At 46.3% G+C, this 26,883-nt stretch overlaps 2 protein-coding genes across 2 annotated transcripts in view; one reads left to right on the top strand and one right to left on the bottom strand.

Moving 5' to 3' along the window:
• The window catches only part of LOC126204276 (uncharacterized), a 681,498-nt gene that overhangs the window by 375,496 nt on the left and 279,119 nt on the right, over positions 1-26,883 (top strand). The gene's annotated exons all lie outside the window — the stretch shown is intronic.
• Positions 1-26,883, bottom strand: part of LOC126202875 (superoxide dismutase [Cu-Zn]-like) — a 151,901-nt gene that overhangs the window by 27,240 nt on the left and 97,778 nt on the right. Inside the window, exon 2 of the mRNA XM_049936915.1 lies at positions 20,255-20,339. Coding sequence (XP_049792872.1) covers positions 20,255-20,339 — 85 coding nt within the window. The remainder of the gene's footprint in view (positions 1-20,254; positions 20,340-26,883) is intronic.

The following is a 26,883-nucleotide window of genomic DNA, read 5'->3' as shown; positions in this document are numbered from 1 at the left end:
TTCTGTTCAGTACCTCCTCATTACGTGATCTACCCATCTAATCTTCAGCATTCTTCTGTAGCACCACATTTCGAAAGCTTCTATTCTCTTCTTGTCCAAACTAATTATCGTCCATGTTTCACTTCCATACATGGCTACAGTCCATACAAATACTTTCAGAAACGACTTCCTGACACTTAAATCTATCCTCGATGTTCACAAATTTCTCTTCTTCAGAAACGCTTCCCTTGCCATTGCTAGTCTACATTTTATATCCTCTCTACTTCGACCATCGTCAGTTATTTTGCTCCCCAAATAGTAAAACTCCTTTACCACTTTAAGAGTCTCATTTCCTAATCTAATTCCCTCAGCACCACCCGACTTAATTCGACTGCATTCTATTATCCTCGTTTTGCTTTTGTTGATGTTCATCTTATATCCTCCTTTCAAGACACTGTCCATTCCGTTCAACTGCTCTTCCAAGTCCTTTGCTGACTCTGACAGAATTACAATGTCATCGGCGAACCTCAAAGTTTTTATTTCTTCTCCATGGATTTTAATACCTACTCCGATTTTTTCTTTTGTTTCCTTTACTGCTTGCTCAATATACAGATTTAATAACATCGGGGAGAGGCTACAACACTGTTTCACTCCTTTCCCAACCACTGCTTCCCTTTCATGTCCCTCGACTCTTATAACTGCCATCTAGTTTCTGTACAAATTATAAATAGCCTTTCGCTCCCTGTATTTTACCCCTGCCACCTTTAGAATTTGAAAGAGAGTATTCCAGTCAACATTGTCAATAGCTTTCTCTAAGTCTACAAATGTTAGAAACGTAGGTTTGCCATTCGTTAATCTTTCTTCTAAGATAAGTCGTAGGGTCAGTATTGCCTCACGTGTTCCGACATTTCTACGGAATCCAAACTGATCTTCCCCGAGGTCGGCTTCTTCCAGTTTTTCCATTCGTCTGTAAAGAATTCGCGTTAGTATTTTGCAGCTGTGACTTATTAAACTGATAGTTCGGTAATTTTCACATCTGCCAACACCTTCTTTCTTTGGGATTAGAATTATTATATTCTTCTTGAAGTCTGGGGGTATTTCGCCTGTCTCATACATCTTGCTCACCAGATGGTAGAGTTTTGTCAGGACTGGTTCTCCCAAGGCCGTCAGTAGTTCTAATGGAATGTTGTCTACTCCCGGGGCCTTGTTTCGACTCAGGTCTTTCAGTGCTCTGTCAAACTCTTCACGCAGTATCGTATCTCCCATTTCATCTTCATCTACATCCTCTTCCATTTCCATAATATTGTCCTCAAGTACATCGCACTTGTATTAAATACCAAATACCCTAACGAGTCCAAACATTATGACCACCTCCTTATTAGTTCGTAGGTCAACCTTTGGAATGCAATGCAGCAGTGATTCTGCATGGCATGAATGCAAGAAGTCCTTGGTGACTTTCCGGAGCTGTGTGGCACCGAATGTCTACTCAGGGGTCGTGTAATAAACGTAATCTACGGGCTGGTAGTTTGTGAACAGAGAGCTGGCGCCTGAAAGCGCCCCATAGGTGCTTCAGTGGGTTCGGGTAAGGCGAATTTGGTAGCCTGGACATGAACATGAGTTTTACTATCATGCTCCTTAAACTACTATAGCACGATTCTGGACCTGTGACGCGGACATTTATCCTGCTGGGATATGTTACCACTGTCCAGGAATACATCATGCAGTAAGCGACGCTGGTCTCTGCAGTAATGCCCACGCACTCCACAGCTCTCGTGGTGTCTCCAGTTTTTATCACAGGTGCCATGGAAGCCCAGTCAATGTTGTACACAGCATGAACATGAGCCCACTGGTCTTCATGCAGACGCTCAACTGGATCATGACATATCCACACTTGGCAATGGACCTGGTGTAGAAGAAACGTGCTTCACCTAATCAGGCGACATATTTCCATTGGTCTGTACTCCAATCTCGACGATCTGGTTCCCACTGAAATCATAACTGACGATGCCGCTGAGTCAGTATGGGAACACGTGGGTTTGTCTGCTGCCTTTGCACGCGAGAACGACTACAGTGCGAATGCCTAATGTTTTGAAGCTTTCACTGAGCGAGCTCAGAGCCCAGCACGCAGCTCGGAATTGGTGTGTCAATCAATATGTCAATATGGTGTACCACCAGTACAGCAGAAAGCCAAGGACTACTCGAGCATTGCCACGCAACCTCTGAGCAAGAGAAGCGAAAGAGCAGGCACCACAGTACATCATAATAGGGCAGTATGAAATGACCTTCCGTAGCTTCAAGCACCAGAGCGCCACTGTGATAATTAAACATTGAAAAAAGACTCGAACTTGACAACCAAGAATAGTTATTGAGCTACCACAATGATGCACGTGATGCTGACGAGCCGCGCGGGTTTAGCCGAGCGGTCTGAGGCGCTGCAGTCATGGACTGTGCGGCTGATCCCGGCGGAGGTTCGAGTCCTCCCTCGGGCATGGGTGTGTGTGTTTGTCCTTAGGATAATTTAGATTAAGTAGTGTGTAAGCTTAGGGACTGATGACCTCAGCAGTTGTCCTATAAGATTTGACACACATTTGAACATTTAATGCTGACGAGTCCAATAAGCCGAGAGAAATTCTCTCATCCAATTACGGCCACCACATCATAGGGGCGTGCCCTGCTGCTTAAACAACCAGGCTTTCAGGGCTTATGGACACACTCAGTCATACCACCAACCTGTCCATGTCAGAAGTGCCAGAGAGAATGACAGTCTATTTTCAGCTAATTTATGCCAAGCTGATCAATTATGACCTGTCTGCTGCTTGCTTCCTGATTTCGAAGCAAGCGACAGTCGTGGTCTGCGTTGCAGTTTATTCTGACATCGTGGATGAGGAGAGGACTGGTTTGCTGCCAGGCCTCCACTACTGATGATCATTCGTGCATGATCTGCAAGCTGTCATCCCCACACCATCCTGGCGTGGTGCGTCCACACCCCTTTGGCCATTCCGTGAGCATCTGCTATAATCTTTGTCGTTCCGTGATGGGTAACTAGGGCCTGTCCTTCACGACATCCGTCATTGTGGACAGCACAATCGGCTCTACTCACCTAAGCGCATGATGGATCGTCCACGAGAACACTGAGATATAGAACGCCCTGAACTGCAAAACGTTCGGTAACGTACAACGCCTTCATCTCCCCCGCTGAGGCTCGGACGCCATCGCTTCGGCCGTCAGTCCCTGACCTGCAGCACCAGCATCACGACTCGCTGACGAAACGCTTCAAGTGTTCTTCCCGGCGCACACTTGAAGCTCATGTGGTGCATGACGCTACAAATCAGCTACATTATTCTGTGTATTCATCCTGACAATAGACTGGCTTTCCAGATATCACTGGTTGCTGACGCATCTGGGTGTAGCACCCGAACAGTGCCACACCACCTCTTGCGTCCCTGATCCGTAGCAGCGTTGGCCAACATGGGTCACTAACAGGGCGAACCTCCGCCCTCCACATTCTGCGATGAGTTGTGGACCTCCAACAACTTGTCGCCTTCCAGTGTTTTCCCCACCCTTTCTATAGATACGCCAACAGCATGTGAACAGCTGACCGGCTTCGCCATTTCCAAGAAGCTCGATCGCAGGCGCCGGCCCATAACGATCAGCTATTCGTCCAGGTCACTTACGTCAGTGCATTTCCCCGCTTGTGGCCCATATCGCAGGTAGAATTAATCCTCAGTCGTCCCTGCTCCGCTTAAACACGTTCCTTGCCGCATGGGGTACCCACGGCGCCACCAGGACGCATTTAATCTCGCTGTAGGCAGTGGTCGTAATGTTTTTAATGTTTTGGCCTATCAGTGTAGGCCTATAGGTAGACGCTACGCATGCGAAGCAATACTGTTTGCTACGCACAGTCCGTGTGCCCACGTCACACTGGTTGCTAACGGGCTGCATAATTAATTGAAAATAAATGGAAATGAAGTCCCATGCTTCTTTACAGAGCATAGGGGAACGATGCGGGAGACCCGTACCGCCTTACTAGGCAAGGTCCTAATGGAGGTGGTTTGCCGTTGCCTTCCTCCGACCGTAATGGGGATGAATGATGATGATGACGACGACACAACAACACCCAGTCATCTCGAGGCAGGAAAAATCCCTGACCCCGCCGGAAAATCGAACCCGGGACCCCGTGCTCAGGAAGCAAGAACGCTACCGCGAGACCACGAGGGGCGGACGCATAATTAATTAGGACATGAAAAAAAGTCTGAAGGAGCTTTGGCGTCACAATTCTCAAATTCTGACGTCCCACAGTACCGAAACTTTGTTTCCAGACAGGGCTCCCCTCCTGAAAAATGACAGGTTTGCGCAACATACGAAGCGTTGTCGATGTTTTTGGTGCACCCTACGAATTGTTATAGGTAGAGTCGAAAGATGTATTTGAGAGAACGTGTGTCAGTGTGAACACGTAGGCCAAGGATATGCAGATTTCCTATCATTCACAGTGCACTAAGCCTTCTTGCAGGGTTATATCCGTGTTTGGAACAATTGTAAACATGATCTTTCTCTTGCTCTAACACGCCGTTTTCTATAAGCACAATTGAATTATACATTTCATGTCATTCCTCATAAAGATCTGTCACAACGCTGTACGATTGTAAAACGAGTAGGACCATTCTTGCGTTGCAGTGTAGCTTGTTTGCTTAGTTATCAACAGCACTATTTGTAAGCTGTAGAAAGGTGTTAAACACAGCCGTTCTATGTGTGTGGGAAAAGAAGCAAACTGACAATACTGCGAGCGATCTGGCAACACTGTGTTGTTCTACTTTTGTAGACCGATGTGTTCATCCCTTCCAGATGCTCAGTTCGAATTTCAACTCCGTACATCCATCACGTGATTCTATGACCGCCATAAGTCAAGCTGTAGTTTCGTTATGTTTTACGAAAATGGAACAGCGGAATTTAGAGCAACGTTATGCCATCAGGTTTTGTGTTAAACTTGGGGAATCCGCGGGTGTGACCTCTGAAAAGTTGAAACAGGCCTATGGAGAACATTCCGTATTAAGAGCGCAACTTTTTCGCTGGCATCAATCATTTCCGGAAGGCCGAGAACACGTTGAAGATCAACCTCGCTCAGAGAGACCTCCAAATTAAAAAAAAAAAAAAAGAAGAAAAACGTGTGTGTGCTCTTGTGAGGTCAGATCGACGTTTAACAATAAGGATGGTGGATAACCCGCTAAACATTTTCACTGTACATCAAATTTTAACCAAAGATTTGCACACTGCAGACAAGTGGATGCTGCATCATGGCAATACCCCATGACACACGGCCACTTCCATCACGGAATTTTTGACCTGAAAAGGAATTCATGTTGTTCCACAGCCCCCCTATTCACCTGATCTGAGTCCTTGTGACTTTTTCTTTTCCTGAAATTGAAAAATGTCGTAAAAGGGCGTCATTTTTGGATCCTGGAGAACATAAAAACCTTTCAGCGCCGCTACCAAGACTGGGAACAACGACCCCTCTGATGTATAGCTGCTGAATGAAACTACTTCAAAGGGGACAATATTGTTGTTTAGAAGAAAAGCTTTGATAGATAAAAAATCAGTCTCATTTTTCTCACACACCTTGTATGCTACTATGGATCGTGTATTCAAGGAAGCCGTAAAGACGTTTCCCATTATCGTTAATACAGCCGTTTGAGGATTTCCCTGCGTCATAACTGATTAAATTGTTCACAGGCGTAGCGTCAGATGGTATTGTTTAAATTATTTCCACGAAGCAGCTGCTCGTGATCTTCAGATGCAAACGATGCTGGGCTCCATTAAAGACGACCTATATCCAAAAAGACAAGGAATGTATAAAATCCCATACCTTCGTGATAAATCTCACATTGACCAGACGTGATGCATTGCCAAAAACAGATGCGATGAACATGGGCGTCATAGCATATTATGTCAGCCACAAATATCTCCTGTTGCTGAACACTGTCTTGATACAGGACACGGGGACACGAAGAGATGCTCGTCCCTCCACGTACTGGAACTCGATCATTAAAGAAGTCGTCGAAGTGTAGCTAACGACTTAATTAACAGAGCTATGGGATTTCCGATCAGCACAATATGGGAACCAGCATTGGCGGCACTAAGACGTCATCGACCGCAGACAAAGCAATACAACGAGTTAACATAGATGAGGAATCAAATCCAGGACAATTAAGCTGGACACCTTGCCAGTGCCGTGTATCCTGGGGCCCACGGTTTGCAGCAAGCCTTTCCCGCGCCTGTGGCAGGGGGCTGTCGATGTCGAAGTCCACCATGATGACGTTATAGCTCCTTGGCGACAGCGTTTTACTAGCGAGCCAAGGCATAAATTGGCGAAATACAACAGCAGTGTACCAGCGGCACCTGAATATAGTGAGCATGTGTTTCGTGGAAGTATTGTGCAGTTTGAACAATACCGCCCGAGTCAATAAACTTCTTCTGGGTTTCGGACTGCATTGTCAGCTATTGAGTTCCGATGTTTCGGCGACTATTTCAAGACGCCTTCCTCAGGGTGTATTGCTAACTGCTGAATGGGCGCTAGTTTGATTACTTATATAACACATCAAAAAAAAAAAGTTTTGCATCACCCCGGTTCCCAGAACTCCTGAAGATAGACGTTGACTGTGGATATTGTATCACAGACACAGTCCCTTTGACTATTCAGAGAGATGTCACTAAACCCGCCAAAAGATGTAAACAACCATGCATGAGCAGCGTCTATTAGACGGAGGGGGTCCGACAGCCGATCAGTTCCAGTCATTCCACCAGGAAGGAGGTACACAGCTCGTCTTGTCTGTAGTTCAACCATTCCCAGACGGCCAATACCGCAGTTCGATAGCGTCCGCATTGTTACTTTGTGCCGGGAAGGGCTCTCAACAAGGGTCCAAGTGTCCAGGCGTCTCGGAGTAAACCAAAGCGATGTTGTTCAGTCATGGAGGAGATACAGAGAGATAGGAACTGTCGATGGCATGCCTCACTCAGATCGCCCAAGGGCTACTATTGCAGTGGATGACCGCTATCTACTGCCGGCCGAAGTGGCCGTGCGGTTAAAGGCGCTGCAGTCTGGAACCGCAAGACCGCTACGGTCGCAGGTTCGAATCCTGCCTCGGGCATGGATGTTTGTGATGTCCTTAGGTTAGTTAGGTTTAACTAGTTCTAAGTTCTAGGGGACTAATGACCTCGGCAGTTGAGTCCCATAGTGCTCAGAGCCATTTGAACCATTTTGAACCGCTATCTACCGATTATGGCTTGGAGGAACCCTGACAGCAACGCCACCATGTTGAATAACGCTTTTCGTACAGCCACAGGACGTAGTGTTACAGCTCAAACTGTGCGCAGTAGCCTCATGATGCACAACTTCACTCCAGACGTCCACGGCGAGGTCCAGCTTCGCAACCAGGGCACCATGCAGCGCGGTACAGATGGGCCCAACAACATTCCGTATGAAGCGCTCAGGATTGGCATCGCGTTCTCTTCATCGATGAGTGTTGCATATGCCTTCAACCAGACAATCATCGGAGACGTGTTTGGAGGCAACTCGGTCAGGCTGAACGCCTTAGACACACTGTCTAGCGAGTGCAGCAAGGTGGAGGTTCCGTGCTGTTTTGGGGTGTCATTATGTGGGGCCCACGTACGCCGCTGGTGGTCATGGAAGGCGCCGTAGCGGCTGTACGACATGTTAATGCCATCCTCCAACCGATAGTGCAACCATATCGGCAGCGTATTGGCGAGGCATTCGTCTTCTTGGACGACAATTCGCGCCCCCATCGTGCACATCTTGTGAATGATTTCCTTCAGGATAACAACATCGCTCGACTAGAGTGGCCAGCATGTTCTCCAGGCATGAACCCTATCGAATATGCATGGGATGGATTAAAAAGGGCTGTTTATTGACGACGTGACCCGCCAACCACTCTGAGGGATATACGCCGAATCACTGTTGAGGAGTGGGACAATCTGGACCAACAGTGCCTTGATGAACTTGTGGATAGTATGACACGACGAATACAGTCATGCATCAATGCAAGAGGACGTGCTACTGGGTATTAGAGGTACCAGTGTGTACAGCAATCTGGAACACCACCTCTGAAGGTCTCGCTGTATAGTGGTACAACATGCAATGTGTGGTTTTCGTGAGCAATAAAAAGGGCGGAAATTATGTTTTTTGTTGATTTCTATTCCAATTTCCTGTACAGGACCCGAAACTCTCGGAACCGAGGTGATGCAAAACTTTTTTTGATGTGTATACATCAGGAGGTTGACTTGTTTGTTTCCACGACTAGCATGTCAATATTAATCACGTATACAGAGCCTGTAAATTCGCTCGTTACACTTTATTTGGGTAAAAGAATCGTTCATATGATCTATGAAACTTGTAACTAACTAACTAACTTTCACGTTTAATGGAGTCTGTAACTGCCCGGTTGCTTACGTGCTTCCAGTGACACCAGCGGTATGTGTTTTCCACGGATATCGTTACTTGAGATCTATATTTGTTACAGTTCCTTTCAGCTGGCGCTAGAGGCAGGTGCACTTTCATTGAGTATGAGGCAATCCGGATAATTCCTCAGGCTATTAACTCCGGCGTGGGAGAACGGCCGTCTTTCTCCGCTCGCCCACCGGCGGCAGCGCCACCGCCACCTTGACCGGGTGTTACGTGATCCAGGCACTCCCACAACTAAGCAATTAGCCCGGAGTGAAGGGAGGGAGTTCTAGGGGCCGACACAGCTGGCAAGGCCGCTCGCCCGGACCAGCCCATCCGGCAGGGGCGCGTGAGAGCAGTTAGGGCCCAACGCCCTGCTCTCCGTGCGCTGTCTGTAAACTGAAGAGCGAGCAACGCTTTTGGTGGGGGAAGTGGCCTTTCCCGAAAGAACGCTGCCACCGGCATACAGGGGCACCCAAAATCTGTTGCCCGTTACCTGTCTAACGGTGTAGATCGGTGTGCGGTGATATACGTCGTTTCTGCTCGTGGGATCTTAGTTGCCAGTGTCAGTCAGTTAACTTTGTATACTTACTGATATGCTTCGATATCCGGAGCTGATGGAAAGTGGTCTAGCACTGCAAGAAAATGTGTAGAATACGAAGAAGAGGAGGTATTTGCGGAGCGTTCACTCGTCTCTAATGTTATTACAGCGTGTATTAAAGATGCGACCCAAAAAGAACTATAACTATAATAATATTACCAGTCCCAATCAAAGGGCGGCAATTTATTTTTTGGTAAGAACTTTATTTGTTAATCTACAGCAATGTTATCCTCTTCAAAATATTCTTTATCATATACTGTTGTACACTTACGCCAGTGCTTTTTCCCATTCCCGAAACACTTTACGAACTGTTTCTTCGGGATAGTTTATAGGTCTCTTAACTGTGTATTTTTAATCTCGTCCATGTTTGTAAAACCGCTGTCCTTTAAGGTCTGCTCTGAAATTTTTGTACCAGTTGTATGCCCTTGGTTTACTCGTAACAGATTCACCAAAAGCAATATTTAATATTTCTAAAAATTTCATACACTTTATTCCATTCTTATAACAAAATTTAATGCAGGTTCTCTTATCTATTTTTATACAAAACAAGTATTCGTTGATGCTACCAAAACACATGTAATCTTTTTGACAGCTGACAACAGAGTAAATACCCAATACGCATAACATTGTACACATACTTTTGAGACATGTTTACGAAGACAGTGATAAAAAAGTAGGGCCAATCGGACTAATACAACACACAAAATTATAAATTTCGATTTAAACACTCTTCGTGTTGCGAGAATTGTTAAGTTTCAATGCAGTTGGGCTGGGGTTGGGTTGTTTGGGGGAGGAGACCAGGCAGCGAGGTCATCAGGCTCATCGGATTAGGGAAAGACGGGGAAGGAAGTCGGCCGTGCCCTGTCAAAGGAACCATCCCGGCATTTGCCTGGAGCGATTTAGGGAAATCACGGAAAACCTAAATCAAGATGGCCGGACGCGGGATTGAACCGTCGTCCTCCCGAATGCGAGTCCACTATGCTAGCCACTGCGCCACGTCGCTACATTTCAATGCAGTCCTTCAAAGAAAACTTCTAGCTTTTAGTACAAACACGAAGTAGGAACAAGCCTTAAATTCTACATATTGATTGCATTATATAGGGGCCGCAGCTCGTGGTCGTGCGGTAGCGTTCTCGCTTCCCGCGCCCGGGTTCCCGGGTTCGATTCCCGGCGGGGTCAGGGATTTTCTCTGCCTCGTGATGACTGGGTGTTGTGTGATGTCCTTAGGTTAGTTAGGTTTAAGTAGTTCTAAGTTCTAGGGGACTGATGACCATAGATGTTAAGTCCCATAGTGCTCAGAGCCATTTGAACCATTATATGGGGTTCGTTTTACGAATAGTAATAGAGGAACTTACATTCACATGAACAGCCATTCGGTCCTATGTTTGTAGTAGAATCCTGACTTCCGTTTTTATGTTAATAACTCTATAATGTTGCGTTGCGAAAGACGCTATCGTTTTTTGTATTCCTTATGGTCTTAACGCATTTGTCTAAAAATAAACTCAGCCGCGACGTATCTGTACACGGTGCCGCCACAGATTTAAAGTGCGCGTCGCGGCAGGGCCGGGACTATGTTGTGAAACAGCCTGTGGAAGCGCCTTGTGACGTAGGTGGGTTGACAGAGTGGGGACTCGCTCGCTCGCTCTTCAATTTACCGACAGACACAGCGCCTACGTATCAATTCGCCTACGCGCTTCGTCTCATTCTGTCCATTGTGACATCAACGAGTAATGTCCAATAATGACTGGCACTAACTCTCAGAATCGCGTATAGTAAAGCTCTGTATAGAAGAAGTACGGCCGTCCTTTTCTCCTCCACTTTCCACCCGCTCATGTCACGCGAAATGATCACAACGAAAAACACAGAGAAAATAAAGCCAATGAGGAGGTCAACCGACAATCATTCTACCAAAGCGCCATTCGCGAATAGAAGTACGCTCCGCCTAACAGTGTAAGGTTGCTTACGATGAAAACACTGATAGGCCAAAACATTACCACAACCTACCTAATTCCATTGTTTTTCTGTCATTGGAACGAAATACATCACTGGTTCTGCGTATCAGAGATCCGCCGGTTTATTGGTAGGTTTGTGGAGGCATGTCGCATTAGATATCTACGTACAGGTTATACAGGGTGTTACAAAAAGGTACGGCCAAACTTTCAGGAAACATTCCTCACACACAAAGAAAGAAAATATGTTATGTGGACATGTGTCCGGAAACGCTTACTTTCCATGTTAGAGTTCATTTTATTACTTCTCTTCAAATCACATTAATCATGGAATGGAAACACACAACAACAGAACGTACCAGCGTGACTTCAAACACTTTGTTAGAGGAAATGTTCAAAATGTCCTCCGTTAGCGAGGATACATGCATCCACCCTCCGTCGCATGGAATCCCTGATGCGCTGATGCAGCCCTAGAGACTGGCGTATTGTATCACAGCCGTCCACAATACCAGCACGAAGAGTCTCTACATTTGGTACCGGGGTTGCGTAGACAAGAGCTTTCAAATGCCCCCATAAATGAAAGTCAAGAGGGTTGAGGTCAGGAGAGCGTGGAGGCCATGGAATTGGTCCGCCTCTACCAATCCATCGGTCACCGAATCTGTTGTTGAGAAGCGTACGAACACTTCGACTGAAATGTGCAGGAGCTCCATCGAGCATGAACCACATGTTGTGTCGTACTTGTAAAGGCACATGTTCTAGCAGCACAGGTAGAGTATCCCGTATGAAATCATGATAACGTGCTCCATTGAGCGTAGGTGGAAGAACATACTGACGAAACTAAAATGAGCTCTAACATGGAAATTAAGCGTTTCCGGACACATGTCCACATAACATCTTTTCTTTCTTTGTGTGTGAGGAATGTTTCCTGAAAGTTTGGCCGTACCTTTTTGTAACACCCTGTATAATTTGCGTAAATAACGGACCGCTGATTTGCGTATTCGGTGATGGAGCCCGATGGCGACTCAGATGGGTTCCATAGGATTTGCATCAGGCAAATCTGATCGCCGAGACATCAACGTGACTTTACTACGAAGGCTATTCAGAATGTAGGGAACGTTTTGGCATTTAAAAAAACTAAGAACAAGAAATATATTTTATTATAAACGTCTGAAAGAGCGACTGACATACTACTTTTCCACATAGGTCACCAAACACATTGAGGCACTTATCACAGCGGTGGACAAGCTTTGAAAGACCTTCGTCGTAAATTTCTGCCGCCTGAGAGTTCAGCCAGTGAGTCACGCCCACCTGGAGTTCCGCGTCGTCATCAAAGCGCTGCGTTGCAAGCCAGTTCTTCATCTTGGGAAACAAGTGGAAGTCGCTTGGTGCAAGATCGGGGCTGTTGGGGGGATGAGGGAAAATGTCCCTTTTGAATGAATTAAAGAGTTCTGTAGTGCAGTTTGCCGTGTGAGGTCGGGGATTGTCGTGCAGATACAAAATTTTGGACGTCAGCTTTCCTCGGCGTTTGTTTTGATCTGCTCTTCTAAGGCTGTGCAAAGTTTGACATTACTGGCCAGAATTTGTGGTTGCCCCACGTTCGAGAAAATCAATAAGAAGCACACCTTGCCTATCCCAAAACACTGTTGCCATCAACTTCTTTGCTGACAAGGAACATTTTCTTGGTTTTTTATAGACCTTCTGTACCACCACTCTATGGGCTGTAATTATGTCTCGCAATTGACGTGTTTCACCCAAGTCTCGTCACTGGTTACGATTCGATCCAGTAATGAATCACCATGTTTGTGGTAGGCCTCCAGAAATGTCAATGTTGCCCCCATTCGCTGTTCTTCATGGTGCTCTGTAAGCATTTTGCGCACCCATCATGCTCAAAATTTGTGGTAGCCTAGTTTTGGGTGACAATTTCAAACAACAAAGTCCGTGAAACTTGTGGAAAAGAAAGCGAAAGCTCCGTTATTGTGAAGCGACGGTTTTCACGCTTCGTTTCATCAACTTTAGCAAGATCGTCAGTCACAATGCTCGGACGTCCACTCTTCTCTTCATCATGAACCTTGGTTCGGCCATTTTTAAACCGAATGCACCATTTGCGGACGGAACATTCACTCATTACCTTGGATCCGTACTCTTCACACAGTTCACGATAAATTTCTATAGGTTATAGGTTTTTTGCCAACAAAAACCGTATCACAGAACGCACCTCACCACTGGCGGGATTTTCGATTGCAGCGCACATTTCAAATTCGAATATCGAAAAAACCAGATGCGCAGAGGCGTTCCCACAGTCACGGATGGATGCCGACTGAGCTGCCGAGCACGCACATACCAAAATATACGCGATCGGCGCGCGCCTGGCGGCGTCACACGGAAACTTTTCCCACTTTTGAACAGCCCTCGTATAATGCTCCTGAAACCACTGTAGCACGGTTCTCGCTCCGAGACACGGACAGCTGCTGAAAGATGACATCGCCTTCGGAGAAAACAACAAGCATGAAGGGATACAAGTGCTTTGCAGCTGTCAGCACGTCTTCGATTGCTACCACAGGTCTCATGCAAGCGCAGGAGGACGTCTCCCATAGTATAACATTGCTCCGATCGGCCTGCGTCCGCGGCGCGCTGCACTTTACAGAGCATGTTTGTGGAGACGACCATCGACCTAGTGTAGCAAAAATGTGGTTCACTCGAAGAGCCGACACGCTTCCATTGATCGACGATTGAATTCCGGTGATCCCGCGCCCACAGTAATCGTAACTGCCGATATCGGAGCTCGATTTTCAGCAATGGACGACGAACGGTGTGCTGCGAAACACTTGTTCGTGCACCAGTACTGCGCTCTTTCAGCAGAGATGCCACAGATCAGCAGTTATCCTACTTTACAGAGCAGACAAGCCTCCGAACCCCACATTCTGTGGAGAGTCGTGGACGTCCAGCCACTTAGCGCTTAGTGGTTGTTTCACAGTCCTTCTCCCTCTTTCCGAAGACGCTCACGACAGTAGCTCGTGAACATTCGACCAGCTTCGTCTTTTTCGAGATACTCGTTGACAGGCTCTGCTTAGTGGTTGTTTCACAGTCCTTCTCCCTCTTTCCGAAGACGCTCACGACAGTAGCTCGTGAACATTCGACCAGCTTCGTCTTTTTCAAGATACTCGTTGACAGGCTCTGCTTAGTGGTTGTTTCACAGCCCTTCTCCCTCTTTCCGAAGACGCTCACGACAGTAGCTCGTGAACATTCGACCAGCTTCGTCTTTTTCGAGATACTCGTTGACAGGCTCTGCTTAGTGGTTGTTTCACAGTCCTTCTCCCTCTTTCCGAAGACGCTCACGACAGTAGCTCGTGAACATTCGACCAGCTTCGTCTTTTTCGAGATACTCGTTGACAGGCTCTGCGTAATAATAATCCTCCCTTTATCAAAGTCACTTATCTCAGATGATTTCCCAATTAGCAGCCCATATATTCGCTAGGGTGATCCCCCGTCCGTGTCTGCTCCGCTTACATACTTTTGTCGCGACGTCACGTGCTCGCAACACCATCAAGCGGCATCGAACGTCCCGGGGGGCAGTGGTCGTAATGTCTTGGCTCATCAGTGTATATGTAGCCGTAGATTGGGCGAAATCGTGCCACGTGATATCTCCGGCCATATCGGGCCCTCCTGTTACCTGTCTAACACAGGACGTGTTCAGCATACTGCCTGACAAAAGCATTGAAGCACCCAGAAGGGGAGAAGGAAACTAAAAAAAACCTTCACATGTTGAGAAGGGATGTGATATGATTTCAGTGATGACAAAAATGAGTCACATTTACAATTAACCAAAATCTGTCAGGTCCTGATAACGCTGTCTGACAAGAGTACGTGGCATCATCACGCCCTTCGCAGTAATCACTCAACATCGGACGTGGTTCGCGCTCCTTATATAGCCTAGCAGGCTTGGTAACAACAATAAATACGAACAACAATAATGAACTCTGGTGGTCGTTCTGCCTGTTACAGAGAATTGGAGATGTAATCATTTACATACCCGCCGGTGACGTGTACCTGTACGAAGTTACATCGAAATCCGACCATGTGTTCTGCGTACTTCACCTTTTTTTGTCAGGCAGCCTTTTTATGACGCTTAGGCATTACCGCAGTGCCCGGAATTCCGCTGCACTTTTCGAGGCCAGAAGGGAAGAATATTTTATACGATTAGAAGCAGCAAGAAGAATTTTTATGCACTAACCCAAATCATATTAAGGCTTAAGATTCGTTGGCGAGAGTAAATCGTGTAATAAAGAGCTGCAGAGCTTTAATTTCAACAAATCCGTCATCAAAGTTGCAGCGTAATGAAGTGACGTTAAATTCTTGACACATTGATGTTTTAAATTTGTCTGAAGTTGTTTACAACTCTCATGTGAAGTTGACGTATAACTGAGTCAACACATGTGACTGTTTTATAATTTATGTTAAATTCTGGAAGAGTGCTGGTGCATGCTTTTCTCGTTCGTTGACTAGCATTTAGTGTATCATTACAGCAAACAAAGAAATAAAGGAAGATAAGAATAGCATAGAGGACACGAAAATGAAATCAGATCAGCACAGGCGACTTTGTTAATCCTTGGTATTTTAAAGCTGTTTCTGTACCAGACTAAGGAAATTCAGACGCAAGTACAAGGTACAATATCTGTGTCAAACAATGTTTGTTGTATATTTTTATCTAATTGACATATTATGTCAATTACACTGTAGTCAAGGCATGAATGTGTGGCCTGTTAGCAAGGAAGCGTACTGTGAATGCTTCATGTTTACTCCTAATTTTAACATGCCCAGTTTCGAGGTTAAACCCATATTACCAAATGCTTATGCCCGTTGAATCCAGACCATAAGCTGTCAGTGTACTATCCGGCATATAAAGGAGTCACATCACGTCTAAAATGTTCTCTTCACTGATGAAGGCTAGATCTGGTACGGAGTGAAATGATGCGGCGGTAAGTCGAAAAGATGGTAGTTCAAATCGCTGACCAGCCATACACATTCATATTTTACGTGATTTCCCTAAATAATGTAAGGCAAATATCGGGATGGTTACGCCTTCGTCTCTAATGACCTCACGTCGACTGGACGTTAATTCTTAATATTCCTCCTTTCATTATTTTTCACATTGGATGGGGTAACTGCCGCTTAAAGTAGGACAAATCAGCAATCGCTACGACATTAGAATGAAGAACGTAAAGGCAATAAGAGACAAAAACAAACCTTCTAAAAAACAATCTTACGGCGAAAATTTCCTTCACAAACCATTCCGTAGGCACCTCATCGAATGGTCAGGACACTGTTGCCAGCGGGGGAAGCACTGTAACTTGATTGCGAATCGCAGGTTGGATTGTCAGAAGTTTGATGATTCTAAAATAGTGCCTCATTTTATAGGCTTCAGAGACGTTCCTTCCACAGGTTTATCTAAAAGATCAGATAAAAGGTTTTTCTCCTACAAGATTTCTTATTGCAATACTGTCGTACGCTGTCATTTATTACAGACATAAGATCGCAATATATTACTTACTGTGTATCTATCGATAGTGAATTTTTACTGAATGGTGCATTTTTACTGAAGTGAAACATAAATACCATGGCACTAGTTGGCATAAAATGAACAGTATCCTCCGAACCCACCCAAACATAATGCATTCACAGTATACTTGCTTGATAGCCAACAGGCCACACATTCATACCTCGACTACAGTGTAACTGACACAATATGTCTCATGTATAAGTTACTGTAGGTAGGCAAAAATATATAACAAACATTATTTGGCACACATATTGTACCCAGTACATGCGTTTGAATTTGCTTAATGTAGCACAGAAACATCAGTAAAATGCCAAGGCTTAACAAAACCGACGATGTTATTCTGATTTCATTTGCACGTTCTCCTTTTATTTCTTTGCTAGTTGTAACAATATATTAAACGTCAGTCAATGAACTTGGAAAGCATTCAGCAGTCCTCAAGAATTTAACATTAACTATAAAACGAAATAAAACAATCACATACACTCCTGGAAATGGAAAAAAGAACACATTGACACCGGTGTGTCAGACCCACCATACTTGCTCCGGACACTGCGAGAGGGCTGTACAAGCAATGATCACACGCACGGCACAGCGGACACACCAGAAACCGCGGTGTTGGCCGTCGAATGGCGCTACCTGCGCAGCATTTGTGCACCGCCGCCGTCAGTGTCAGCCAGTTTGCCGTGGCATACGGAGCTCCATCGCAGTCTTTAACACTGGTAGCATGCCGCGACACCGTGGACGTGAACCGTATGTGCAGTTGACGGACTTTGAGCGAGGGCGTATAGTGGGCATGCGGGAGGCCGGGTGGACGTACCGCCGAATTGCTCAACACGTGGGGCGTGAGGTCTCCACAGTACATCGATGTTGTCGCCAGTGGTCGGCGGAAGGTGCACGTGCCCGTCGACCTGGGACCGGACCGCAGCGACGCACGGATGCACGCCAAGACCGTAGGATCCTACGCAGTGCCGTAGGGGACCGCACCGCCACTTCCCAGCAAATTAGGGACACTGTTGCTCCTGGGGTATCGGCGAGGACCATTCGCAACCGTCTCCATGAAGCTGGGCTACGGTCCCGCACACCGTTAGGCCGTCTTCCGCTCACGCCCCAACATCGTGCAGCCCGCCTCCAGTGGTGTCGCGACAGGCGTGAATGGAGGGACGAATGGAGACGTGTCGTCTTCAGCGATGAGAGTCGCTTCTGCCTTGGTGCCAATGATGGTCGTATGCGTGTTTGGCGCCGTGCAGGTGAGCGCCACAATCAGGACTGCATACGACCGAGGCACACAGGGCCAACACCCAGCATCATGGTGTGGGGAGCGATCTCCTACACTGGCCGTACACCACTGGTGATCGTCGAGGGGACACTGAATAGTGCACGGTACATCCAAACCGTCATCGAACCCATCGTTCTACCATTCCTAGACCGGCAAGGGAACTTGCTGTTCCAACAGGACAATGCACGTCCGCATGTATCCCGTGCCACCCAACGTGCTCTAGAAGGTGTAAGTCAACTACCCTGGCCAGCAAGATCTCCGGATCTGTCCCCCATTGAGCATGTTTGGGACTGGATGAAGCGTCGTCTCACGCGGTCTGCACGTCCAGCACGAACGCCGGTCCAACTGAGGCGCCAGGTGGAAATGGCATGGCAAGCCGTTCCACAGGACTACATCCAGCATCTCTACGATCGTCTCCATGGGAGAATAGCAGCCTGCATTGCTGCGAAAGATGGATATACACTGTACTAGTGCCGACATTGTGCATGCTCTGTTGCCTGTGTCTATGTGCCTGTGGTTCTGTCAGTGTGATCATGTGATGTATCTGACCCCAGGAATGTGTCAATAAAGTTTCCCCTTCCTGGGACAATGAATTCACGGTGTTCTTATTTCAATTTCCAGGAGTGTACGTTGCCTCAGTTACACGTCAGTTTTACATGAGAGTTGCAACCAACTGCAGATAAGTGAAAAGCGTCGATATGTCAAGAATTTAACCTTACATCATTATGCTGAAACTCTGATGACAGGTGTGTTCAAGTTAAAACACTGTAGTTCTTTGTTCTACAATATACAATCTGAGTTAATTCATAAAAGTTCTGTTGCGAAGACCTTCAATAAGCTCGCATTTAACATAAAGCAAGTCTTTGAGAAGCCCCACCGATCCAAAGAAAATCGAAAAGAAAATCCGTAATAGTCATTTATACATATTGTTCGAAGACTGAAAATCCATATTGGCTTAACGGTGAGTACGTCTGCTCATTGAAATTAGAGTAATCTGAAAAGAATTCTCCTGTTACAACTGTAGGTAACCACTTTCCTTAAAAATACCAGTGTACTCACGTAAATGTTTATGTACCGCTAGGAGTTTAACAGCGGCTATTGAATCTGATGAGGCGCCAGCGTTTACAGAAAAGTGGCATTATTGCTCATTTGATAAGTTAGATTTATGTGCCCTAAGCACAAACCTTAAAAGCCACGAAAAGCAGCAGGAGTCCCATCCTGAGGCATTAATCGTTAGCCAGTTTGGGACTGGAGGGAAGTGCATGTGGGGGAAAGTTGTAGAGAGAGACCAAGGTTTGACTTCAGAAAGCAGGGTCAGGTGAATGTAGGTTGCGGTAGTTATGAGACAAAGACGCTTACACAGGATGGGCTAGCGTGGAGACCTGCATCAAACTAGTCTTAGGACTGAAGATCACAATAACAAGCACAGAATGTAACACTCAGTGGTATGGTGTGAGTTTAGCTTACGCAAAGCACAAATTAAATTTCTTACTCTTGGTTCTATTTTGTTAATGGCTCGTCCCACGTCCTTGAATGTTCTTCATCTCTATGGGATCCACAGAGTACTGAGAGTGAACGAGAAAGAGAGTGAATGAATGGAGGTAGCCGGCCGGAGTGGCCGAGCGGTTCTAGGCGCTACAGTTTGGAACCGCGCGACCGCTACGGTCGCAGGTTCGAATGCTGCCTCGGGCATGGATGTGTGTGATGTCTTTAGGTTAGTTAGGTTTACGTAGTTCTAAGTTCTAGGGGACTGATGACCACAGCAGTTAAGTCCCATAGTGCTCAGAGCCATTTGAACCATTTTTTGAATGGAGGTATGAGTGAATGTGAGGCAAGAAAAAAATGTAGTGAGAGATGGTCGGGCTGAACATCGCAGGAGTTAGTGAAATGAAAAGTAAGAAAACATATATGTTTGATTGGGTGCTCTTAGGTAGTAAAAACAACACAGTTAATGAGGAAATAGAAGTTTGCTTTGTTGTTAATAAGAAGATAGAAATATAATGATTTGATGAGGTCACCACTAGATGTCAGCTGGGAAACAGCATCGTCCTGAAGTAATGTATCAGTCAGTTTCCTACTCTTCATCTTCACGCAAAGATGTCTTGTAGGGTATTGGTCAAAACGCTGTTACAAGATGATTCTGTTGCTTCGCTAATGACCCAAGATAATTTTCCTGCTCTCTCATCATCTTCACACTAAGGTAATACTGTTACTTGACTAATAACCCGAGATAAGTTTCCTTCTCAGCACCATAATTCAAAGATGACCCGAAATGATTTCATCAGTAAAATTCTCCGGAAAATCCTGCATTATCGCCCAAGAGAGTATTTTACTGTGGACGATACAGTGATTAAACTATTATTCTGCGTATTAGAAGAAGGCAGTGCTGATCACCATTGTACTGTATTACACACCCACGACAAATATTGATGTTACTTACATCAGGGTAATGGTATCCCACGAATGGTTGGTAGTCGTACAGCGGGTTGCCTCCACAAGCAACGAGAAGCAGCAGAAGTCCCATTCTGAAACGTAAAGAAAAAAATTATTCTATATATGTGTGTGTGTGTGTGTGTGTGTGTGTGTGTGTACGTGTGTGTGTGTGTGTGTGTGTGTGTGTGTGTGTGTGTGTGTGTACGTGAGGGTGTGTTTCAGGACCCTACCAACGAACTTCAATGGCGATATGTCCTTTTTATTGAAGAATTTGCTATTCGCTAGTCGTTGATTTAGGAGCCAGGAATATGACTGACTTCCATTGTCCATAATAAGCAAAGCACCAGAACCAACTCATAGTTAACCATTTTTTAGCATCCAAGCGTTCATCATGGTGTGCTTGGATGAGGTACAAAGGAAGAATCTTAATCGCATCTCCGCGCTTCCGTTTTCTATCAACATACATTCACATCACAGTACCTTTGCTGCGTCTTGTCGATATCTAACAAAACGGAGTCTTCGTTCAGAATATGTTGGTGTGGAGCACATTGTGAGAGATTGCCGGGTTTTGAGGATGCTGTGATGGAGAGATTTAGTACTGCACCTTCGACCAAGTCGTGTGCTGTGGTACGTTCTGTGAGCACAGGTCACGTACCCGTTAGGAGTGTGTCGCTGGAGCACAATCTTCACGTGTAACATCTTCAGATGGTGCAGGCAGAAAGACCGCTAGATTTCGCATCTCGTATGGAAGTTTTGCCATGGAGTTTTCTTCAAAATGCTGATGAAACTGCCTTCTCTCACACGTGTCACTGACAGATATGGTCTATTTTATAGATACCTACCTGTTGTTTTAGTAGTCGCTATAATTACATCCTGGACTTGGAGAACCCACATTGCGTTACCATTGGATCTCAGCGACAAAAATTGTCCCTAAATATTTGGGCTGAAATGGTTAGTAACAATATCCCAGAATCTGTATCTCTGCAGCACACTGATCTAGACCAGCTTGCAATCGGTTCATGTATACCACGATACTGCCTGTTACAACAACGCCCTAATCCCAGCATAATGGACACATTTTGGTTCTAATGTGCGAACACAGTCACCTGTCGACCTTAGGTAACACTGGGTACGTCGAGAAGGGATCCGCTTCGTAGCGAGCATATGAGCCTGATTTTATGTTGCTTGATATTTATTCCTTTCTGGCGTATCATGTATAGCCATTGCTGTGGAGGTGTAAAGGATGTAACGACGATAAGGAGAGTGAACGCCAATAATGTCCATATCCTTGGGCCAAGGGGGCGTCAGCGGCTACCCCCCCCTCCCCCCCCCACTAGCTTGTGCAGGGAAAGGAAAAAAATATCGTGGGCGTTTTTCTTTGAAGAAAATGAATTTAAACTCGGTATTACGCAGTTTTTAACAGGATCAGAGGTGGAACTTTTTTACGTCTACTTACAAACCGCCATTCGTCTTCAAAATATTAAAAATATTCCATACCCCCAGGTCTTTCCCTCGGCCACCCTAGAAACTATCCTATGGGCGTCCTCTGACTGGACGCCTATTGTAATTTTCTTCATACATACTTTTAACATGTAGTAATTTGCGTTTCATTATTATCATTCATTGTCAAATTTTCACAGCTCATAAATGACGGAAAAGAGAGCATGTCCGATACCAAAAGATATGGTCCTGTCTGTGTGGTCGAGAGACCTATAATTCCTGGTGGTTCGTCGGCGAGGTCCTGAAACACCTCGCGTAATGCGGTTCTTGTCTCGATGTAACTGTGATCCAGTGATCTGCATTAACTCGTGTAATCGCAGAGTATTTCACCATTGGTGTTGGTTAAACTTCTCCATATTAGACATACCTTCACCTATGCAGGCAATAGAAAAGATGGCAGCATGATACTGTGTAAACGACTTGCATCTGCGCTTTCCTGTCTGAACATTATGGTCTTTCTTTTTTTACATAAAACTAGCGGTTGATCTATGAAAAAAGCGTTCGATGCCCTCAGAGGGAGAAAAGTGATGAAAACTGATAATTTAAGAGACTTAATGGACGTACAAATTCTGATTCGCCAAGGCTTGATTCTGTAACCGAGCTCAAGTGGACGAATGACAGTGAATTCAGTACCCGCCGACCTATACTTTGCAGGTTCGCCCGCTCTGTAAAGCAAAACAGACACCAGCCAGTGACACAACTGATATGAGAGTGTGATGCTGAGGACGGTGTAGCTGCTTCGTTCCTCTTTGCTCCAAACACGACTCGGCTGTGACGGAAACGTACTTCTGCCGCTACTGAATAGACAATGACATCAGTTCCGACTGCAGTAAGCAGGAGAACGTCGTGAGTGGCCTTTTTGCCAATGGAAACGAGTAAACTAATGAGAAAAACCAGACTTCCTCTTACATAATGCCTAGGCTACGTCTGTATACGCCATCTCTCAGGAGAACGGCTGCTGGGCATATACGAGGTGCGACTAGAAAAAAACCGGACTGATGCTGGAAAAAACATTTATTTACAATTATTTACAATTTCATGTTATCTCCTTCAATGTACTCTCCTCCTCGGTCTCTACACCGCTCCATACGAATTTTCCACTGTTCATAGCAATGCTGCAGATCATTTTCGGTAAGTCCATACATTACTTCCGTCGCTTTTTCTTTTACTGCTTCAACAGTCTCAAATCTAGTTCCTTTCAAAGCTGACTTGACTTTAGGGAAAAGAAAAAAGTCACAGGGGGCCAAATCAGGTGAGTAGGGTGGATGATCTAAGATGGGAATGTTGTGTTTTGCCAAAAACGTCTTCACTGACAACGCACTGTGAGCTGGGGCATTGTCGTGGTGAAGGATCCATGACTTTTTTCTCCACAAATCGTTCCGTTTTCTCCGTACTCGCTCACGTAGGGTAGCCAGGACGCTAATGTAGTAATGCTGATTCACTGTTTGTCCCTCTGGTACCCAATCAATGTGCACAATCCCTTTGATGTCAGTTTTTGCTGACAATGGTCTGCCAGTGCGAGTGTCATCACTGGTGTCTTCGCGGCCATCTTTAAATCGTTTAAACCACTCAAACACTTGTGTTCGCGATAAACAATCATCGCCGTACACTTGTTGTAACATTACAAACGTTTCACTTGCAGATTTTCCTAGTTTGAAACAAAATTTGATGTTAACACGCTGTTCTTTCTGTACACTCAACATTTTCCGACGCACAGACAAAACGTCAACTACTTAAAACAGACGCCACGGGCAGACTGAGTGCAGGAGGCAGATGAAACTCGAGCAGTAGGCGGAGCGAGAGTCACGTGACAGGCCACGCGACTTTCAGCCTTATTGCATTCGTTTTATTGTTTCACCAGTACTAGTCCGGTTGTTTTCTAGCCGTACATTGCCGGTGATGGCATTATTAATGGAGATTTCATGACACGCTGAAGAGAGCGTTGGGGTTTAATTTAGAACACGTAAAGTATAGTTCGAACCGGATCCCTCCTCGTCAGCTGATAGCACGATCTCTACTACTGACACATGTACACTGAACAGGCAGAACATTACGACCACCTACCTAATAGCCGGTATGTCCACCTTTGGCACGGATAACAGCAGCGATGCGTCGTGGCATGGAAGCAATGAGGCCTTGCTAGGTCGCTGGAGGGGGGTGGCACCACACCTGCACACGCAGGTCACCCAGTTCCCTCAAATTCCGGGGAGGAGGGTGATGAGCTCTGACACCATGCTCAATCACATCCCAGATGTGTTCGATAGGGTCCAGATCTGGCGAGTTGTGGGGCCAGCACATCAGTTGGAACTCGCCACTGTGTTCCCCGAACCACTCCATCAGTCTTCAGGCACTGTGACATGGAGTATTGTCTAGTTGAAAAATGCCACTGCCCTTGGGAAACATGATCGTTATGAAGGGGTCTACGTTGTTTGCAACCAGTGACGATATTCCTTGGCCGTCATGGTGCCTTGCACAAGCTCCATTAGACCCAAGGATTCCCACTATCATGTTCCCAAGAGCATATTGGAGCCATCACCAACTTCTCTCCGTCCCACAGGACCGGAGTCAAGGAGCTATTCCCGTGGAAGACGACGGATTCGCGTCCTCCCATCGACATGATGAAGAAGGTGTGGTGATTCATAAGACCATTCAATGCTCTGCCACTGCGCCAACGTCCAGTGCCCATGGTCACGTGCCCATATCAGTCGTAGTTGTCGATGTCGTGCTGTTAACATTGGCACATGCATGGATGTCGGCTGCAGAGGCCCATCGTTATGACTGTTCGTGCACTGTGTGTTCAGACACACTTGTACTCTGTCCAGCATTAAAGTATGACGTTAGCCCCGCTACTGTTCGCCGCTTGTCCTATTTTACCAGTCCGTCCAGCCTGCGACGTCCGACATCTGTAATGAGGGGTGGCCGTCCAACCTCAAGATGTGTGGACGTGGTTTCACTTTGGTTTCGCCACGTGTTGAAGACACTCACCACAGCACTCCGTGAACACCCGACACGTCGAACAATTTCCGGATTGCTCGTGCCGAAGTTCCGGGCCATCATAATCTGCTCACGGTAAAACTCAGACAGATCTCGCGCCTTTCCCATTTTACATACGGACAGCACACTCACTGATGCTATGTGCACCGTGCGTGTGCCTGACTAGCACTCATTCCTCGCCTGGTGACGCTTCTACCGCTTGGACGGGTTTACATCGATAGTAGGTCGGTGGTCGTAGTGTTCTGGCTAATCAGTGTATTTTATTGTTGCCAGTTAGAGGATTCACAGTTTACTGTTCCATTACACATGCTCCACAACGACGACCTTCACTGCCGTACGAATTACTTGCTTTGACAGTCTTCCGTGTGCAGGAGATGCTACGGATATTCGTAGGCATTACCGACCCTTCTAGTGACGAGACACTAAAAACGCAGATCCTCCCAGTAGACAAATGTAACATACACTGGCGTTTGCTGACTAACACAACAATCTGCAATCGTTTGGTATCGCTAATGGAAAACTCTACGTCTACACCCATTGTCCGCAGCTCGTGGTCGTGCGGTAGCGTTCTCGCTTCCCGCACCCGGGTTCCCGGGTTCCATTCCCGGCGGGGTCAGGGATTTTCTCTGCTTCGTGATGACTGGGTGTTGTGTGATGTCCTTAGGTTAGTTAGGTTTAAGTAGTTCTAAGTTCTAGGGGACTGATGACCAAAGATGTTAAGTCCCATAGTGCTCAGAGCCATTTGAACCAAGCCATCTACACCCATTCTAACCAAACCACTGTGAAGTGCACGACAGAGGGTATCGGTTTTTCTTCCGTTCCATTCACTCATGGAGAGTGGGAAGAATGATTGCTTAAGCGCCTCTGTGTGCGCTGAAATTAATCGAATCTTATCTTTGCGATCCTTACTTGAGCGTTACATGGACGTTGTAGTATATTCCTTGTTTGTTTGTTTTAGGGCGCTAAAACAACTAAGGTCATAAGCGGCCGTGTCATAACCTTACACCATCAAGAGGTGAAGAACTTAAAGGCGACGTTAAGCCCAATCGACGGAAGGAAAGAGATCCAAGAACAAGGACTTACTCGTGGAGAAAGGTCCACAAAAAGATAAAATGTTCTTCGCGTAATGTTACGACGGATAAAAAGTAATACGTGGTCGACAACCTGCCCGTCGTTCGCTAAAACAGCCTATAACTCAGATGGAAAACTTACATGACAACGTAAGTGATTAAAAAGAAAAAGAGGCATTCGCTCAGGGAATGGTGAACCGCCAAAGGTTGAGCCCAAAGAGGCGGGAGATCACCACTTAACACGATGGCGAAAACGACAATGCCCAATATGCAACGTAGCTAAATCGCAATGAGCGTATGGCGTTAGTGGCCGGGAGCTCCTAGGCGGGAAGTTCGGCCGCCAGGTGCAAGTCTTATTGAGTGCGACGCCACACTGGACGACTTGCGCGTCGACAATGGTGATGAAGCGATGACGAGCACAGCACAATACCCAGTCCCTGAGGGGAGAAAATCTCCCATACCAGCAGGGAATCGAACCCGGCCCTCGTGTGCGGCATTCCAACGCGGTGAACCTAGCTAAAGTGATCTCGCGGCGAGAGGGCCGAGATGAGGTCGGCCAAGTCGCTGGGAGAAGTTTGGTACCCCGGAGCTGGTTCCCGTGATGAGAAGAAGACCAGTGGTTATGCCAAAGTGACACCAACTACTGACAGATGGAAACACGGAGATCATCCAAAGGGGTGGAAGAGCTAATGGACCGCGTTAGGAGGACTGCAGCCTTGACAGCAGCGTCAGAAGCCTCATTTCCCGTCAGGCCGATGTGACCTGGAACCCACATAATAAACATGGTAGTGGCTCCCTCAACAATGGGCAAACAAAGGCTTTCTTGGACCCGTTACACTAAAAGATGGAATGTGTACAGCACGCAGAGACTCTGAAGGGCACTGAGAGAATCGGAGTACAGGGCTATTACAAATGATGGAAGCGATTTCATAAATTCACTGTAGCTCCATTCATTGACATATGGTCACGACACACTACAGATACGTAGAAAAACTCATAAAGTTTCGTTCGGCTGAAGCCGCACTTCAGGTTTCTGCCGCCAGAGCGCTCGAGAGTGCAGTGAGACAAAATG

The sequence above is a fragment of the Schistocerca nitens genome, chromosome 9, assembly GCF_023898315.1.
Source record: "Schistocerca nitens isolate TAMUIC-IGC-003100 chromosome 9, iqSchNite1.1, whole genome shotgun sequence".
Lineage (NCBI taxonomy): Eukaryota > Metazoa > Arthropoda > Insecta > Orthoptera > Acrididae > Schistocerca > Schistocerca nitens.
This window is presented reverse-complemented; position numbering and strand designations above follow the sequence as displayed.